The 19,458-nt window shown below is 39.0% G+C and overlaps 1 protein-coding gene across 4 annotated transcripts in view; it reads left to right on the top strand.

Moving 5' to 3' along the window:
* Positions 1–19,458, top strand: part of MCF2L2 (MCF.2 cell line derived transforming sequence-like 2) — a 117,211-nt gene that overhangs the window by 77,478 nt on the left and 20,275 nt on the right. For all 4 annotated transcript variants that reach the window (XM_082766800.1, XM_082766799.1, XM_082766801.1 and 1 more), the window contains 9 exons: positions 2,743–2,809; positions 3,648–3,763; positions 5,107–5,176; positions 9,345–9,437; positions 9,924–10,016; positions 13,548–13,673; positions 17,817–18,038; positions 18,707–18,799; positions 19,183–19,261. In XM_082766800.1, the coding sequence (XP_082622926.1) occupies positions 2,743–2,809; positions 3,648–3,763; positions 5,107–5,176; positions 9,345–9,437; positions 9,924–10,016; positions 13,548–13,673; positions 17,817–18,038; positions 18,707–18,799; positions 19,183–19,261 (959 nt within the window). The remainder of the gene's footprint in view (positions 1–2,742; positions 2,810–3,647; positions 3,764–5,106; positions 5,177–9,344; positions 9,438–9,923; positions 10,017–13,547; positions 13,674–17,816; positions 18,039–18,706; positions 18,800–19,182; positions 19,262–19,458) is intronic.

Below are 19,458 nucleotides of genomic sequence, written 5' to 3' on the forward strand. Positions count from 1 at the left end.
CAAAATGGCCAATGACACCTCTGCAAGGAATGAAAGGGTTAGTTAGACAAGTCTTATATAACACTTAGAAAGATAATGCATTTACTTTTAGTAGAAATCAACATATATAATTAAGTTAATTTTTAAAAAATCTTCTTTAAAAATCCTGTTAAATTTTATGAGACCCCCCCCCCAACTATAATGGCCATATCTAAAGTGTCCCACAGAACTTCCTCCAAAAAAGCATTCTTTATATGTGAACTTTTTTGATGCCCTGAATGGACACTTAGTCCTAAAACACTATGATCAGTAAAAAAAAAAGTTAAAAAAAAAAAAAGAGAGAGAGAGAGATTTATAACACTAGAGATTGAAGAGCTGGTACTCTATGTTTAAATAGCAATGAGAAAATCATCTTTCCTGGAAAGATGGGTAGTAAAATATTCCAAAGTCCTGTACTTTGTTCACTCGATTACTCTGAGTTGTGCTTCCGACAGGCACTGCCACACTGTTGTTTGTATTTGTCACAGTTACCAGGAAACATATGGACTAAAAATTTACTTTTCAGGTACAATTCTCAGCAAAGTGCTGGGTGGGGTCAGTCCTTATGCAACCTGTTAGGTAATAGAGGAAATAACATATGGAAATCTATATCTTGTTTGCAGGTAAATAAGCATATTTCCACAGTAAGGGGAGCTTTAAGATTAATTTATAACTTAGAAACATGAAGTTTCTCTGATGATCTTGTTACACCTTCTCAGTTATATACATGTATATATACATATATATATATACACACACATATTTTAAAGAATGCAGCAGCTCTTTGGAAATGTGCGTTGTGAGTATTAAATAAATGTCATGAAGTTCCAATTGCTGCAACATAAAGCTCGGCGAGAATATAATAATTCTAAGTCTTCAGAATCTGGAGAATAGACACAATAAACAGAATCAGAGCTTTTCTTAAAATAAATGTAGGTTAGAGCTGAAGGTGGCATTTGAAAACTTATAACCAATGGAACAAACATTTCAAACTCCGTGTCAAACTCATTCTCCAATTCATGAAATACGTGTGAGGCAGCAGTTCCTAGGTCCACCAAGGGAACCAAGAATGTAAGCACCCTTTCACTGAAGTGTGTTCAAAATTAAAATATTTCTGTGTATCATTGCAAAGACCATAGCTGTGTGCACGGTTGTGATGTACCTGCAGTTTCTATGGCCACACTGTCATGCTAATGCAAATTCAGAGTTTGCGTGGGAAATTATACCCGCATGCTTGTGTTTAGTGTCTCTATTAGTGGCTGCCTACCTGGGCAATTGAATCTACAATTTTCTCTGATGAATCTGATAGCCAGAGTGGCAAAAGTAATTTGAATTACATAGACAGAAGGAGGTAGTGACCACCAAACACCTGTCTGATCCAACAATTTTACACTGCTTGAGTTTGTGATGTAGCTGGAGAACTGAGCTTGATGAAACATGTTAGTTCTGTCTGAAGCCAACTTTTCATCTCTGTGAAATGGAAGTAGTTGACTCCAGAAACAAGTTGTGGATTGCCCTTCTGGTTTCTTTTCCTTGCTGTGAGTTGTGGTAATGCTAGAACAGTAGCCATCTGCTCACCCCCTTTGCATCCGGACTGTGTGGTTAACTGCAACAGCTGTTGGAAGGAAAGGCAGATTTAACCAGAACACTTTTATTTGTTTCAGCCAGTTATAAAAGCAAGTGCTAATGTTTGTAAAATCATTTTATTGGCCATTAGGCCATTGGCTATGCAATTCTCATGGAGGTGCATGGAAGTGACACACATATCTGCCTGACGAGGAGTAATCCAGTACTGCGAGTATGCCCCAAACACATTTTGAAACTTGACAGTATATGCAAATTCAGGGAAATATGAACAAGGCTTTTATATGAATTAGACACCAACATGGCCTGGCTTTCCTGGAGCATGCATAGCCCCAGAGTGCAAAAGTGCTGCTTAGTCAGGAAGAGTGATATATTTTTTCCTCTATAGCTAGACGTGACTGCTGTTCATAAATATCTTCATTCAAGATCAATGTGGAGGTTAACTGAGTCCATGCTCCTGGGGTGGGCAGTGTCCAGCCCTCACCCATTTCTCTGCCTTGTGGTAGGCACTGTATGATTTTGTCTTGACTTAGGCCATTATGGCAAGGTAGCTATGGAATCCTAATTACTTTATAACATTTTTTTTTTTACTCTAATTAGCTTTCATGTTTTCAGACTTCTGATACCAGCTGCCTGTTTTTGTAATACATTAAAGAAAGGAAGTCTAATCAGCAATTTTGTTTATTTTATAAAAGAAAGCAAAACAGAAATGGAACATAGCCTTAGGAAATATAACATCACCTTGGGAAATAGAATCCAATTTTATTGACTATTGTTAGTTATTATTAGAAGAGGAAACCCTTTTAGTTTGCTTTGTGGGGCTTTTTAAATCTTTATTCAGGTGTACAAGTATAAAAATGAAAGAAACAAACAAAATGAAGTTTAAAATATACTGAAAAAATAATAATCTAAGAAATATTTAGGCTGTTAAAGCTTACCAACAAGGCACAGTATTGAAGTATGGAGAAATGACCTTTGAAAATGTCACAGAGTTTTTATTTTTATATTTCTTTTTATTTTTATGTATTTATTTTTGTGTAGATGAGTGCCTTAACACAGCAAACATACAAGGAATGCATTTTTTTTCTTTCATGTGTGCTTTGCTAAACATTACAACTCTCCATCTTTCTTTTCTTTTAGCCACATAATCAATGAGCTGATAGAAACAGAACGGGTTTATGTAGAAGAACTTCAAAGTATAATAGAGGTAAGAAATTCTTCTGTAAATTCTTCTGGTGCTTAACCTCTAAGTCATTGCTGGGGTTGCATATCCTTCACGGGCTGAGCACTCTCACCTCCCACCTTGTGTTTAGAGAACACAAGTTCTCTGTCAACAAGATAGCTCAGCCTTGGAGATGGAAAGGAAGAAGGATGATTTGATCATTTGCCTCAGGGTTTAAAGGAAGAGGCACCTTCTTTGACCCCAGCCCACAGAATGATGACAATTGTGGAGTTCTCAAAGTTATGGGCAGAGGAATAGTTAGTAGTAATCTGTGGGAGCTGACAGCTCTGATAACTGATGTATCACTCCGACATTAAAACCTGACGTCAGAATATTCTTGTCTCAAAATTTGTATTAAATAAAGACAATTTGGCTTCTACAAGAAACAGCCAAATAATCAAGCCAAATGCCACAGCTCAACAAATAAATCAAACTAACCTTTTTGCGAGGAAGCAGTGTGGCAGAAAGATAAGTGTCTATCAAACTTAGCAGTTTCTATCCCTACACATCCCAAATGGCTTTTGACTCCATGGAATGGGAGTAAAATGATGGCTAGGGCCATCATTTAATCTTTTTTGCTGATCCAGTAATCTGTCCATTCACAGTTAAGATTATGTTTGAACAGCTATCAGGTGCAAAAGCTCTAGGGAAAATTAGAAGCATCAGGAATTCATGAAGCAACAAAGAAGCTGACATAGGAGAAGCCTTTGTGTGCTCTGTTGAGAACCAAAAGTACATAGGCTTTGGGGCTTTTTAGTGTCTCAGACAGTATTTCTTTCCTGGTAAAAAATAGCCTGGTTTTATTTTCAACTCTCCTCTGCAGGGTTATGCTTCAGAAATGGACAATCCCAACTTAGTACATCTGATTCCATCTACGCTCCAGAACAAGAAGGAAATTCTTTTTGGGAACCTCCCGGAAATCTATGAATTCCACAACAGGCACGTGAGAACTGCTGGTTGTCCTGTGCTCCTGGTGCTGCTGACACTTCTAATCCCTTTATATAGGGTGCTTTGTTACACTCTTATGTACACAGGCAGGAAAAGTCGTCCTCACTTTGCCTCTGTGTGTGTCCTATAAAACCCATGTGTAGACAACACCCCTGAGATCATCAATTTCATCTCTTTGTGAAAGCTTATACCTTTTCGTGCATTTTCTAGTGATTTCCCCTGGCATTATTAATTTTGAATGTCCCTAGCGGCAAGTATTTTATGACCTCCCTTGGTACACTGGTAAACGTCACAGGGCTAAGTCCTGATGTTCTTTCTCTGCCCAAGCGCCTCTGTGTTGAAATTTTCTTAGTTATTTGTCCTATATTTCTGGTATCACATCAGCAGAAGACATGATACTTTTGAGAGCACTTTTCTTAAGGAATTTTATTGTTCACATGTTCTAAAACGTCTCCAGAAGCCTTGTCTGCACTGTGGACATTCATCAGCAAACCGTATACCTGATCTGGTGCCCATAACTACAGAATACCGAGTATGGACAAGATTAAGCTCTTTTTGATCCCCTTCCAAAACACAAAACTTAAGGCCACTTATTTTAATTTCCTGCTTTTCTTAGCCCTGATTAAGTAAACCTGTCTGTAGTCAAGGTGAGAATTTAATTATATTGAATAATGATTGCCTGTAAGATGCAACAGTTGAACAAAATGAAAAACAAACAAACTTTTGCAAATTTAATTATTATACCAGAGTAACTTACACATAGTAGAAAAAATATTTTCCAATTTACATATCATTTTGAAAGAATGTCTTCTATGTTGACAATGTAATTCCCCTCCTGTTGCAAGCCTGGTCTTTCTTTTCCTAAAGGCTTAAGTGCATTGACTGCCAGTGACTGCATCGGTCTTTGGACTTCAGCCCACATTTTCATTGCTTGCTGATTAAACAACTGCATCTGACAGAGCTTTTTTGTCTTTTCTAGCTGCTCTGAAATATGCTTATAACCAAATGGGAAGCGGGTGTTTGGGCTACGTATTGGAAATAAATCTCAACAGCCAGAGGAACCAGGTGTATGAGTTGTTTGTGAGCAGATGAAACCATGATAATATTGGTGATTTGGGCAGTCAGCTGTGAACTGTATCCCATTTTCTAAAATACATGTAATATATTTATTTGTGTGTCAGAATTGTTGCTTCTCCCATTAAATCTTTTTACTACAAAAACATAGACTTTAATCTGGATTTATATGGAAGTTATGGAAGTTATTTATATGGAAGTTTATATGGCAGTGTGAATAGGATGTTCCATTATTGTTTGCTTTCCTTTCTTCTTTGCAGGATTTTCCTTAAGGAAATAGAAAATTGCATTGAAAATCCTGAGCTTCTTGCCCGATGCTTTTTAAAAAGAGTAAGTCAATCCTTTTGAGGGTTTGCATGAGTATCTATGGTCTTATCCTACAATGCTTACAGACTTACTCCTATCTTTTCACTCTGATTGCTTGTGCAAATGAGGGAAATTCATATAAGCAAATATTCACAAATTAATCCACTATTAATGGGTGTATATTTTCAAATCTGAACCTTTATCTGGTTTATTATAGGACGGGATCTATTACCGTTATTTTACCAATGTATTGTAAGCCCTGGTTAAAAAAAGAAATGATCCAAGTGTTTGACCTGCCTGAATATACAGTAGGCACCACCGTACAGTAAATAAGGAGAGAACAGTTAATGGCAGATTGCTCTCAGACTGCAGATATCTCTGTCTTCTCTCTTTTCTCTGCACCATTCAGGAAGCTTACTCCCCTGCAACCGGTTCAGTAGAGTCTACCACCTTCCTTGTGTGGTGAAACTCCACCAGCTCCATAAGCCTGGGGCTGATTCCTTTACGTGTTCGCATAATTCAACAACCAAGTGGGATTCTCCCCACTTGTATGAAGTGCTGAGGGTTAGCTGTTTGTTTAGAGTGAGCTCAGTTTATGAGAAGGCCCAAAGCTTCAGTTTATCATTCAAGTGGTGGCTTTAGTCAGATGCCTGTGCCTTTGCTTCCAGTGCCTGAATTCTGCAGCAACCTCCTCTGGGAGCTCCCAGTCATGCCCCCATTAGCATGACTGTTTCCTGTGACATAACAAAAGGTGCTTGTTTGTCTAGCACTCATTCAGAGTGCCTACTAATAAGAAAAACCTGTCTTAGAGGGTTGCTACAGCTTTCTTATACTCTGACAAAGCAGCTGCTAGAATAAGACCCTGTGTGTCATATGGGAAAGGGAAGAGGAATGAAAAATGGGAAAATCTGTTCTTTTCTCTGTAGTCAGTGTACCTTTTGCTTCCACTGCACACTACATCTAGCATTTGCCACTCTTCTAGTGTATATGTTGATTTAAAAAAAAAAACTTTTAAAGAAAGTTCAAATTCCATGTTTAAATGTTGCACCTTATGTCTCTCTCTGTCAAAACTGCTGCTGAGCCCAGTTCTCCTCTCTATTCTACCAATGTAAAATCAGCATCACTACAACTGTGCTTCAGGTGTCAGGTGAAAGAAAATCAGTCCCTCTTGTCATATTTGCTTATCAGCTTCCATTGGCTAGTCAAACCCCAAACGTTATGAATAAGAAGTTAAATTTTGTGTTTGCTTTTTCCCTATTTCAAATCTTGCGCTGAGAAGGCAGAAGCCTATCTCCTGAAAGGTCTGTGCTCACACAGAAGCACCTTTGATTCAAAGGCTTCCCCTCCTGTTCTGTTTTTAGAAGAAGCCACATAAAATCCAGAAAGTTGTTGTTTCTGTTGGACTGCCTTTAGGAGGCACAAACAAAAGCCTGGTTGTGTGTTTGTGTTCCCCACAGTTTGGCAGCTTTTTGCGTCTTCCCACTGAGCAGAGGCTTCTGCCTTGCCCTATGAGTTGTGACTGCTCTTGCCGTGGCACGGGGGTAACCGAAACAGCTGCTCTTCAAAGCCATGTCTGGTTCTGGGAGGAAATTCACGTTGTTGCAGATTCACTTCTGTTTCTCCTTTGTCCCGGTGTAACCTTCCTGCCATCACAGCATGGTGGGCCTGTAATTAGAAACAGACTGGTACTTTTTGAAGAATATTATCCTGTCTGAGCACACTGGACCTTTCCAGCCGTGATTCTAGAGCTGCTTGAAAGTGTTCCAAGAGCTGCAGTGGGACGCTCTGGTGCCTGGCTGAGACCCTCCATCCCCTATGTGTCATTCCCCTCCTATGTCCCCACCCATTCTCCCACCTCCACCAATGCCACCTGGTCAGCAGGCACCAGAAATACAAACCCATCTTCTCAGGCGATGGCAGGAGCAGCACATGGAGTTCCAGCATATTTCTCCTCTCTGACTTCTCTCCTGGAACACAGCAGCAAAATCAGGTGCAAGATGAAACAGAAATGCCCCTCTTGTCCTCCCTCACACTTTGCCTGATCTTGTTAGGGCATGATCATCAAGTGAACCAAACTGCAAGTAAGCCAGCTCAACTTCACCCCTGTGGTACCTGGGGTAAATACCATCATGAAGGTACCTGACCTTGCTTAAAGCTCTGTGTGGCACAGACTGCACAGATGCTCAAAGATGAGGTGTGTGCTGAAATGCCTCACAGGATGGATCTTGTAGCACTATATCAGCAATAAGATGAACGCTCTAGTTTGGTCTGCCAAAACTGGGGCTGGGAAGAAGGAAAGGTCACTAAACCAAAGCAACAATGCTTGGGAAGAATCGAAAGGTGTGTCAGACAGCTTACAAACATATGCCAGGTGAGGTGCCTGGCAGGAGTGACTCACTGTGGATTACCAATTACTTATTCATATTGCAACCATAGAAAAAGAGAATAATTTGACAGGAATTGTGAAAGTACTGTAGCACCTGACCAGAAACCTTGGTGTTGGATTCAAAGAGCTAAATTCTAATCTCAAAGAAAATATATTCATAAAGCAGCAGCCAACAAAGATAAGTGGAACTGTGCATGTATGCCACAGAAATGCACTGTGAGTTAAATCTTACTATGATTCCAGGATGCAAGTTCATCATGGAAAGGAAAGTCATAACGTGATGAGCATGGTGTGAAAGTACCAGTGGGAAGTCAGAACCTCTGAATATTGAAACAGAGATGTGTGAAACATTTAACGCTAGGATTTGAGTAACTAAATAATTAATTATGTCTTGAAATTTTAGAGTCTGAGCCTAATAATTTTATCAGTAATGTTCTATTCCTTACATACACACTATTACAGAAATTAAAAACTGGATCTAAAGATCTAGGTATCAGCCTGAGCTGGTGTCACTGATGCATGCAGCAGTAGATTGTGTTGGCACAGGGCAGTTCCACTAGGGCAGGTTACTGGTGAGTTGTTGATCATTTTACCTTTCCTTCATGTCAAACAGGTACTTGTCTTTTTGCCCCTGCTCTTGACTGTCACTGTTTCTGTTCTTGCCCTGTCCAATTAGGTTTCTATGGGCCAGGAACAAATTGTAATGCTTGATTACCCTTTTTAATTATTTTAATTTTGTGGGTTTTACCCCCTGCTAACTTTCCTCCAAGGCAACATGTACAAACAATCCTATTTAGGTGAAGAAAACTCTACGCTTCTTTTGAAACAGCACCATTAGTATTCTATTAAGTTGCAGTGGAGCTTTTTGATTGCATAATCCTTGACACAGTGAGGTGTTGCATGGCACAGTTCTGCTTTTATATCTGATTCATCAGGGTGACGCCAGTAAGGGCTATAGAAGAAAATACCAACAATACTGCTTTCTTCTAGTAACTATGAAAAAGAAAATGTTTTCCCTGTAGCAAGGGTAAGTAGGCACTGTCCAGTGGCCTGAAAGCACAGAGGAGAGAGCCAGGAATTCCTGGGCTTTATTTTTGGCACCAGTTCATTAACTGAGGTCATGCCCACCAGGCTAGGTGCAGAGATAAGAAGCTCCAAGCTGGTCAGGCACAGCCAGTCCTGCTCCATGGTGGTGTAGCTTCTGAGCTAGTTGGGCTCGTCGTTAGCAAGCTAACAATCTGGCAGAGGAACATCTGTCGGTCGGGATCCATCCATATAACCTAGGGAGCTTGAAATCTCCCTGGGCTTTCATAGCGATTGCCTTTGTTTTCACTGAAGTCAATGAAATATTGCTGTGGACTTCAGTGGGAGCACCTGTAGTGTAGTCAAAGGTAAATACAGGTCGAGAGAATCCACCACATCTAATTTGGATAGAACAGTTTAAGCAGTTCTCCCTGCCTAACCTAGAACAGCAAGACGAACTTGCCACTTTGTGTGTTTTTTTTGTTTTCAAATAATCAATCACCCTCTCAGGAATACAACAGTTTCGCAATTAGGCTACGTGTCTTTCAGTCTGCAGTCTTCTTGCTTTGTGCAAATAGTGAGAAAAATTCATTTTTTGGTGTATTTAATTTAAGAAAGTAAAGAGCAGGTTTGGTAGCTTCAGTACATTTTTACATACAGACTTATGACCATGAATTAATTACTTCTATGTGTTAGGATGGCAGGTAAGAAAAAGTATGACTCATGGCAGATGCTTTGTGAATCCTTTCTTCTTGCCTTACTTAAGATCTCCTTTTCTTGCAGAAAGAGGACCTCCAAATATATGAAAAATATTGTCAGAACAAGCCAAGGTCTGAAGCTCTCTGGAGACAATGTGGAGACAGCATCTTTTTCCAGGTGGAATTGCATTTCAGACTAGCAGTGGGAGACCATCAAATGTGTTTTCCTTCTTCTTTTTCTGTAGAAAATTTAGAGAAAAAATAGAGATTTTTCTGCATGATCCTTATCCTGATGGCAGGTGCTCAGTATGTGTCAATGTGCTCTCTGCAGGAGGTTAGATAGAATAGTTCCTGGACAGGAGCCCAGTTCTTCAGTCTATAGCCAAACCAAAGAATTGCTGGCTTCTTTGCAAATCCCATATGATTGCAATCTCATGAGCAAGGCACGCCAGATTTTGACACCAAGCTGAGCTTTTGATTAGTTCTCGTTTAGATATGTTTTCACTGTGGCAAAAGTAACCTGTAAACTATGCAGATGGAACAAATTTCTCTCTCAATTAATTCACAGACATACTGATTTTAGATTACCAAATGATAATGATCTTGGTGTCTTGCCTGGGTTTCAAGGAGCAGTGATATTTTTCTTCCCTGTTATCTCTTACAGGAATGTCAACGTAAATTGGATCATAAGCTTTCACTAGATGCTTATCTTTTAAAGCCAGTCCAGAGAATCACCAAGTACCAGTTGCTATTAAAGGTCAGTTCTCCACGAGAGTGCAAAGGATTCCATTGCATACTTGTTTTACCTAAATAATTGCATATCAGTGTTGTTGTCTGAAGGACTACCTGGAAATAAATCCTCTCTCGCTTCTTCAACAAATACTTTGTAATTCTAAGTTGTAAAATGGTAACAGAGTCAAAGAAAGGACCTCCCTTGATAAGAACTTTTATTGCTTCACTGGGAAAACAAAATAGCATATGTTATATAGCAAGTATTTTATTATTTTAATTATCTTTTAACAGAAATTGAAAATGGTTTTATTGGGTCAGTGTGGTTTTACTGGAAAACAGTAACAGGAACTAATGCTCCAAATCCTCTAACATCCAACCCTATTTAACAGAACTCTTCCAGCTCTCTGAACCTACTGTTTACCCATAGTTGTGACTCAGATCTTTCAGAATGATCTACTCCTTTTTGGTGCCTACATTTTGAAGACCCAACTAGGAACAAATTGTCTGTAAATTTTCCACAGGATGTATATAGAAACCTCAGTTTTCATTTGGTTGGAACTGTGAGTGGTCCACACTTGAAATTTTGGCCTGAATGGAGCAACAGGAAATAGATACTCTCAGGCCAATTAAACTTTTTGAAGATGGTGGCTTAAGTTCCTGTCTTCATCTCCTCAGTTCTTAAACATAGCCAATGTTTGCTTCTCTTCCTTATGGGAAGGCAGTGAAGATGAATTACATGCTGTTTTGAAGCATCTGGACTTAATGCAGTGCTCTGTACTGTCACAAAATCTAGTGTGAAATTTGCATTGAGGGTTTTAGGCTCTAATCTTTTTTGCTAATAGCTATCATGGCACTGGCTAAATTATGTCAGCTTGTGATGATCTGTCTGGTTATTCACTTGTGCAGTATTTCTGTGCCTTGTTACTGATTTTATGCAAAACTCTAGAATCCAGAAATTGAAGGAGGTTATTAAGAAGGGTGCTGACACCAGTACCTTTGTATCAACTTAATCCAGAAATAAGTTTGGCTCCCTTTTTTGAAAGTATTTTTGAAAACATTTTTAAAACATTTTTTGAAGCTTTCTTCTTAAGGGAGAAAGGAGAAAATGTCAAGGTGTTCAGAAGAGCAAGAGTAAACCAGATTCTACTTTTAATTTGGAATACGACTGTGAATAAACATAAGATCAAATCAAGGAGTAAAATTCTCAAGCAAAATGGGTTACAGCCATTGGAGCTGAAGCTGGTCAGACCAGTTTTGTACATAGGAACAACGCTTTGGCAAGGACATTTCATTTGTCAGGGATTATGAGATCTGTGAAGATGGTGCACTAAGTCCCTGGCAGCAGGAGATTTTAGGAGTGTAGGAAAATGGGAGTGTGAAAAATTGGCAACAACTTTTGTGCCTCAACTGTGTGCCTTGGTGTGCAAGAGGCAGACTAGTTTTAATTCTGATTGCAACCCTCTGGTTTCAATCAGTTCAGCTAATATTAAAACCTGTAGTCCCTCTATAAGGATGCAGACTACAGGGATCCATACTGGTCCTAGAAATTGTGCAACAGGTACCATAAGAGGCTTTTAGCCTCCAAACCCTGGTTGTCCAGATATCTGGGGACAGACTCCTGCTGTTTTGGTTTTGCAAAAACTACTTTTTTTTTTTTTTTTCCAAATATGGCTGAAAATGATGTACCTGAATGAGAATCATGTAAATGGCCATATATGGTCATACATGTCCATATATGGCCATTTATACCATGAAAATGATGAGGGAAAAATAACTGGAGTCTTGATTCATTGCTGGATATATTTCTGGGGCATGCTTTCTATTGGCATTGTGGCCAGTGTAGGGAAAGAAAACTAAATTTACTGTCCAGTTCTTAGTCATGTCCTATTATTGCAACACTTTATTTCTTGGTTTCTTTACATTTTGCATTTCTGAACTCAAACTTGCATCCAACAAAACACTTTTTTTTCATACCACTGACAGATGTATAGGGCACGGACAAGTCAATAGTGAATAATAATAATAATAACAAAAAAGTCTAACAGCTAATATGTTTATTCTTTCCACTGAATAGTGGATGCAGATTCCAAGCATCAAAATCATAGGTCACTGTGGGTGTCAATAGTCAATAATGCTACTTCTTTTAGTTACAGTCAAATTACTTTCTCCGTTCGGTGGTGGGAATCCTGATTGGCTTTGGTTTCAGATTCTGTGGTATAATCATGGTATCTTCCAAGTCCTTTGAGATTCATGACTTCTCAAGACTGTACCAACCAGATGTGGATCTCTTAACCCTTTTTCCCCAGATACTTTTTTTTTTCCCAGTCTGTTTCTGATTTCAGGTTGATACTCATTGGCAAGTAGTTCTTCCTATGCAATAAAGTAAAAAAACAAACAAAACACAAATTTGTGCATCTGAATAAGGTTCAAGCTCCTCTGTAGGCAGAGGATGTGTCTTTCAGGATTTGCATAAATTATATTTGTTGGTTCCAGGAAGAGAACTAGGTCCTGAGCTATGACTAGAACTCTTCAAGTAAAAAACACATGTAGAAATAAGAAAAGTCATACTCATAAGGAGCTCTGCCAGGCTAAGTAAATAGTTGGCCCTAAATACTTGGAATTCTAAATAGGATCTCTCTATGTGAAGTGATTACAGAAACGGAGCCCTCAAGAGGTATTGTTTGTTAATTTCCTTGTTTTGGGCACATGTAGTTTAACTTGTCCAGTTTTGTTTCTTGTCCAAGAGGATGGAAGATAGAATGACTTCCATCATTTCAAGCAGAATATAATATTTAAATATTTTTTTTCTAGATGGCAGCATTGTTCTGTGAAATGACTGTCCCTTAAAAAAGGTTGTCACATTTGCAAATGTAGATCTGTAATTCATAGTGAAGAGGTAGAGAATAAGAAGTGGGGAGGATTTATGGTAATCTTTCTTACTTCCTCCACCAAAAAGTTAACATCTGAATAAGATGTTTCATAGATTAAAAAAGCTTCACGTAATTTAGGGAAGAGAGATTTGTGAGATGATTTGACCACAGTTTAAGCATCTATACAGGAACCAACTTCTTCCCATTCAGACTTTATCTAGCAGACAAGAGCTTGTTAAGACCTAATGACTGGAACATCAAGTCTGACAAACTCAGACTAGAAAATAATTTATATTCTTAGTAGTGGGGATACATATCTCCTGGAACAAATTACAAAGGGAAACAGTGAATTCTGTAACACCAGAAATCATTGTATTAAGTTTGAGTTGTTTTTTTTATAGGAGGTATGGAGTGAAAAGACAGGATGTAATTCTGTGATGTGCAAAAGATCATTGTAAATGTATCAAAATGGTCCTATCTCATCTTTAATGAACCCATAAAACTTGAAAATATGAAAAAGCTCAAAGTGTCCATCCTCAATGACAATCCTGGTAAATGTCCTGTTTTATTTTATCCTACATGTCTGCTAATCTGTCTATGCAGCACAAACTTCAGGGAGGATTGTGTTATGGTGGCTTCAGGTATAAGAACTTTTCAAGTATTTTTTTTCATCTTTTTTTAATCAGGAAATGCTGAAGTGTAGCAAGAATTCAGAGGGTACTGCTGAACTGGAAGAGGCCCTGGCCACAGTGCTTGATATCATCAAGTCAGTAAATGACTCCATGCACCAGATAGCTATCACAGGATATGAGGTATTATTTATTGTTGTTCTTACTGTTGTTCTTACTGTTGTCTTGATCCATACAATGTTCATGTCATCACTGATCATGCTGTGCCCATGGCTGGTACACTTTGCAGGAACCTGTGACACATTCTTGAAGGATGTCTCTCAGTGGCACGTTGTAGTGACCAGAAAGACATGTTAACTTCTCTGTCAACATGGGGATGGATGATGAATGTGGGGAGGAAGCAGTACAAATGCAATCCATATGAGTAATCACACACAGAACTCATTTGTAGGTGAGAGGCAGCAAGCGTGACTGACGTAACTTAAGAAATTTGCTGGAACTGTCTATGACCCCAATGCAAGTCAAACATTTCCAAATCTTTTGCTCTTAGGGAGGAAAATTTGGCTTCCATTTAAAGTGGGTAATAGAATCCACCCCAGTGACTGGCAAATTCATTATCTGAAATGTGAAATAACAGTCACAGTACAAATAAAAGGCCATGAATGTATATATCTCTCTACTGAAGCTCCGCTAAAGTCATATGACTTGCAACATCCAGTACTGCCTTCAGAAAATGAACGCTAGAGTGAGAAGTGGAAGTGATTGACGTGTAAAAGAGAAACATGTCTGGTGAAATGAGGCCTGAGGGTGATGTGATTGCCCATTTTGAAATAGCTGCAGGGTGAAAATGTCAAGGAAAAACACACAGAACAGCCTGGTTGAAAGAACTATTATATCAGAGTAACGGGGTTTAGTCTGAGCACCAGAAAAACAGCATTCTGTGCAGAATGTGACTGCCAGAAGATATGCACAGTCTGTACTGACTGTGTCTGGGTGGCAAGACTTATTTTGTGTTTTGCAGGATGGAGTGCCTTCAGGAATTTTAATTTCTATATTTCTCCCTTTTGTTCAAGTGCATCTGCACCTGGTAGCTGAATAAATAATGCCTATTAGATCAGCATTATTTTATAAATGAATTTAAATGCATGCTTAGCTATTCGTTTTAGATCCACTGCTGTACACAGTTGGAGGTGCTCCTGTGGGTTGTGCATTATATTTAAAATGAGGATATGAGTTCTTATCCTGAAGTATCTGTACTGAGTTGAATGTGAACTGGTGGCCACCTCATTATATTAGTAAACACATAGACTAGCTGTAGTTCCTGTGGATTGGAGAAACACCACAGGTATTAAGCACAGTTTAGGTCTCCCGAACCTGAGAAACTTAAGTAAAGCATAGACTTTACTCCAGTCCTCTGTACAGCTACAAGCTGCACCAAGTTGATTATGCATGGTTGCATGGATTACAAGTTGATCCATGGGGTCTTTTACTATGTCTTCACACTGACAGCTGGGTTTAGATTAATAATATAGCATGAAAATTTCCTTCTCTGTTTAAATTAGCAGTATCTTGTTGATAAATTTTCCATCTAATTTTCAGTTTTTCCAGTTTTTCTTCATGTAGGAGAAGCCTACTATATTCAAATTTGTTGGCTGGATAGATATAGTTTGTTGGTTTTTTAATTTCTCCAACAAACAAGGTCAAATCCAGCACCTGGCTATTTCTGCCATTGAAAATTCTTGAATTTTTTATTAATAGAAATTCTTTACAAGAATTCTTAAAGAATTCTTTAAAAATAGTCCCTTTTCCCCTTCTACTTTTGGATTTTTCAGACTTCCATGAAATGCCAGGCAGTAGCCCCGATAGTAGTAGACATTTACCTCTGCTTTATTGCCTGGACTGAAAGATGTGAAAAGGTACAGCACGGTTGGATGTGTAGCCTAATGCTGACAGCATTCCTGAGCTGGTTTGTTACATGATTATTAAATGGGGTGAAAGTGTAAAAGTACATGAATCCAATACTTTCTTCTCCCCATTACCCCAATCCCTGGTGCTCAGGTCTGATGCCAAATCAACACCTCCCATTGCTCATAAAGCCACACCCCACCTTGTGGAGTCTACAATGCCCACACAGGCATGGTAGAAATACTTGCCTAAAACACCTTTCAGAGATGGATATTATGCCAGTGGAAAAGCAGGTTTTGTGGCAGCTGATGAATGCTCCTAATTGCATAGGCAATTCTGTTTCTTGGAGCTGTGCACATACAGTCTTGAGGAGCTGAACTCTTATGTAAGAAATTGTCAATATGGAAGGTTTGGGCTTTTTTTTTCCTTTTTTTTTTCTTTTTTTCAAAGCCACTAAAAGTGTAAAGTAAAGCTTGGAGAGCAGAACTTTCAGAGATGTTTCCTACTATCATCTTAATAAATCTTCATGTATTCAAAATGTTTATTTGTATTCAATTTGGCCTGGGTAGTTTGTCCATTAGCTATGCAGCACTTGAGCCATTCATACGTATCTCTTATCTTCCATAAGCATGAAATGCAGTGTATTGTTCTGACAGGAAATAATTATATCTGAGATAATGATGAAATCATTCACCTTAAATAAACTTTCTTTAGGACAAAATATCACTGTCCACTAGCACAAGTTCCCAGGAATGGTGTCCTCCTCTCTGTATTTCTGCCCACACTGAAGACAAGGGTCCAGGTTTTGTAGGCTAGTATTCAAAGTCTTTTGTAGAATTGCTGCAAACTGCCATCCCCATTCATCCTCTTTCTCTCTGCAGTTGTGGCCTCCCATTTCTGTTGCTATAATCCCAATTCTAGACCCAAGACTGAAGAGGCATATCTACCACAAAAGTTGAACTGAGCTTCTGGATCTCAGTGCTGTATTAAACAGTAGCTGGAATGACAGGAAGCTCTCAACACTGTAAAAAAAAAAAAAAAAAAAAAAAAAAAAAAAAAAAAAAAAGAAATGCGTATTTTTGATTTAGCTTTCTGTTTCATCAATATGCTTTCCGCAGGTTTGTGGTTTACACCAGCCTGCACACGTAGATGCAAACATACAGTCCTGTATGCAGGAAAACCAAACTCTGTATTAGAAATGGCAAATGGTTATATTATAGAAATGACTGAGTCTTTTGGAGAGTCTCATAGTATCCTGATATGAAGTGGAGAAGTACCTCAACAAACCCTCATTTTGCAGTTGGATCTAGGTTAGAAGAAGGGGAGTGTGAGAGAGACCAATTTGCACTCCATGCTTTAAGAAATCATTCCCACTCAGAGCCAACATCTTTACCTTATAATCAACAGAACATAGCAATGCTGAAAATATGTCCTTTAATAATGAACCAAGCTTATTCCCTAAACTACTTATACAAAGCACTCCAAGAAAAACTTGCCATTAGCATAATTATATTCATCATTAGTTCTAAAGCCCATTACCATGTAGATGCTGCCATGTCCTCTATCCACATATTACTATGCTCTTTAGTAATGAACTGAGCTATACTTGTTTGTGCTGCTGGCATCTGAGCCAAATATCATTTACATCCACTGAAGTATTTCCCCATAAGTGGTACTGTCCTCAGACAATGGCTTTAACTCAGAAAGCTCTGTTTCCTGCTTATAGTTTCACTCTCCCTCAGATACTTTTAGGGCTCTTTGGTGCATTTACTCGCTCTTTGCCCAAGGCTGTAGAGAGTTGCATAGCTTGCAGATGGTGAGCTAAGAAACAATTGTCAAAGCTTTTAAATGCTGTTTTGCAACAGGAGGGAATTACATACCTACATACCTCTGAGCACCAGTCTGTCTCCAGACATCTAAATGTCTTTCCAGTTCTTGTCCAGGGATGCATACATCAGAAGCTCATAGCAGAGAAGAAACTGAACCTGGATCTTTCAGAGCTAAGGCATTTGTTTGGATATCTGGACTGCATTGGTCTTCATACTGCTTTGGGATCAGGAGTTGTGAAACCCAATTCTTGTCAGAAAAAGACACTTCCATGGTCATCAGAGGACAACCAGTGTGTCAGATCTAAAGAGGTCCTGAGACAGACCTTAGACACTAACTGTGAATGGTGAGACAAACTGCGAATTATGGACATAGAAAACAGTGGGTTAATGGTGATAGGAATAAACCACACAGGTTTAGGCAGCAGATATGAGCAGATGGGCTTGCAGATGTAACACGTCTGCTCTCCCATACAAGGAATGCCTAGGCACATGCCTCAGCCTGGAAACTTAACCAGCACTAGAGGAAAGGACTGTGCTTGAGATTGCCCTAGTTTGAACATAATGTAGGTTCTCTCGTTTCCTTGCCTGCTAGGGGGATGTTAGTGAGCTTGGTAAGCTGCTGATGCAAGGTTCCTTCAATGTGTGGACTGACCACAAGAAGGGTCACAACAAGGTGAAGGACTTGGCTAGATTCAAACCGATGCAGAGGCACCTGTTCCTCTACACCAAGATGCTGCTTTTCTGCAAGAAACGAGAGGAGAACACAGATGGTCATGAGAAGACGGCTTCGTACAGCTTTAAAAATTCATTAAAGGTAATAAATGTGGTAACGGGAAAGGGGGAAAAATAAATCTGGCTCTCACAATATAGGGAGGTTTCCATGTGGAGAGCTGGAGAATGTAGCCATATCTGGAACTATCTTGCAACCCTGAGTAAATGGAAGCTCCTGTTTTAGTTTCAGTTTGGAGACAGATCCAGCCATATGTCTTGCAATTCCAGATGTTGGTTTTGCAACTCACTACAAACTGGCACCTTGCGTGTTCCTGCCTAGTGTCCCTTAGAGAGGAGCATGACTGCGTGGACTCAGAAATCTGTTCTGCCTATAGGCAGAACAAATCACTGACAGGAAATTGAAAACCTCAAACTGAAATTTTCTGTAGGTGGACAAGAGTCAACATAGTGTTGAAAACCAACCTGCAGTATGAAGCGAACAAAGCAAAGAGGATAAACCCATGGTCAGATAGTAGCCAGTGTTACTTTTGAGCATTTTTGTTAATTGTTATTTTATTTTGCCTGTGACAATTAAGATGATGAGTGATAAATCATAAATTGAGAAATACATGTTCTAAATTTTTGTTTTTAATGACTCCCTAAGGTGCAGAAATGAATGTAGTCTTTTAAAAATGCATCTCAGAGGAGACAGAATTTAAAGACTGTTGACATTTTCCAGAGTCCAGCTTCTTCTTTTCTATTTTCAAACAGATGAGCACTGTGGGCATTACAGAAAATGTAAAAGGAGATAACAAGAAGTTTGAGATCTGGTATAATGGCAGGGAAGAAGTCTATATCATTCAGGTAACGACAATCCTTTATTTCTAAGGACTATGTTTCCGTTTAATAGAATTACTTTTAAGGAAGTTTTCAACGTTGTGACTATAATTGTCCTGTACAGTTATTCTGGAACTAAAATTACCAATATGTCATTGTGGAAATACAACTTTGGGCAAAAAAAGAAAGCAAAGTAATGGAAAATTATTTAGTGGGTTGGACAGAAAGGCAAAGACTGGACCTTAGGATTATGGTAGCCATTCCATCTCAAAGAGTGGCCTTTGCTTTCTTTTGATCTTAAAAGGGTTCATTCCTAGGTGAAACCAAGAGCAAATGTAGGTCAGGGCATCCAAGGAACTGACAACATGCTTTAACTAGATCTGCTTTGTCTTTTCCTTTTGTATTCTCAGGCATCTTCTGTTGAGCTGAAAAACACTTGGATTTCAGAGATTCGCAAAGTCCTGACAGGACAACTGGAGGCATGCAGAGGTAGGACACAGCTGATCTGATGATATTGCTTTCCTTCTGTAGCTGTGTGTGACATCGTGGAGCTGGGATAAGTTCTAGCATTGTCCAGTACTACCAGTGAAATTAGCAAGAACAGATCTTCTATGCAAGGATGAGTTGGGAGATTGCAGCATTGCTGGGATTTAAACCCATGTGTATGAATAATTATTCCACTCACA

This window comes from Aythya marila, assembly GCF_965140915.1.
Source record: "Aythya marila genome assembly, chromosome: 9".
Lineage (NCBI taxonomy): Eukaryota > Metazoa > Chordata > Aves > Anseriformes > Anatidae > Aythya > Aythya marila.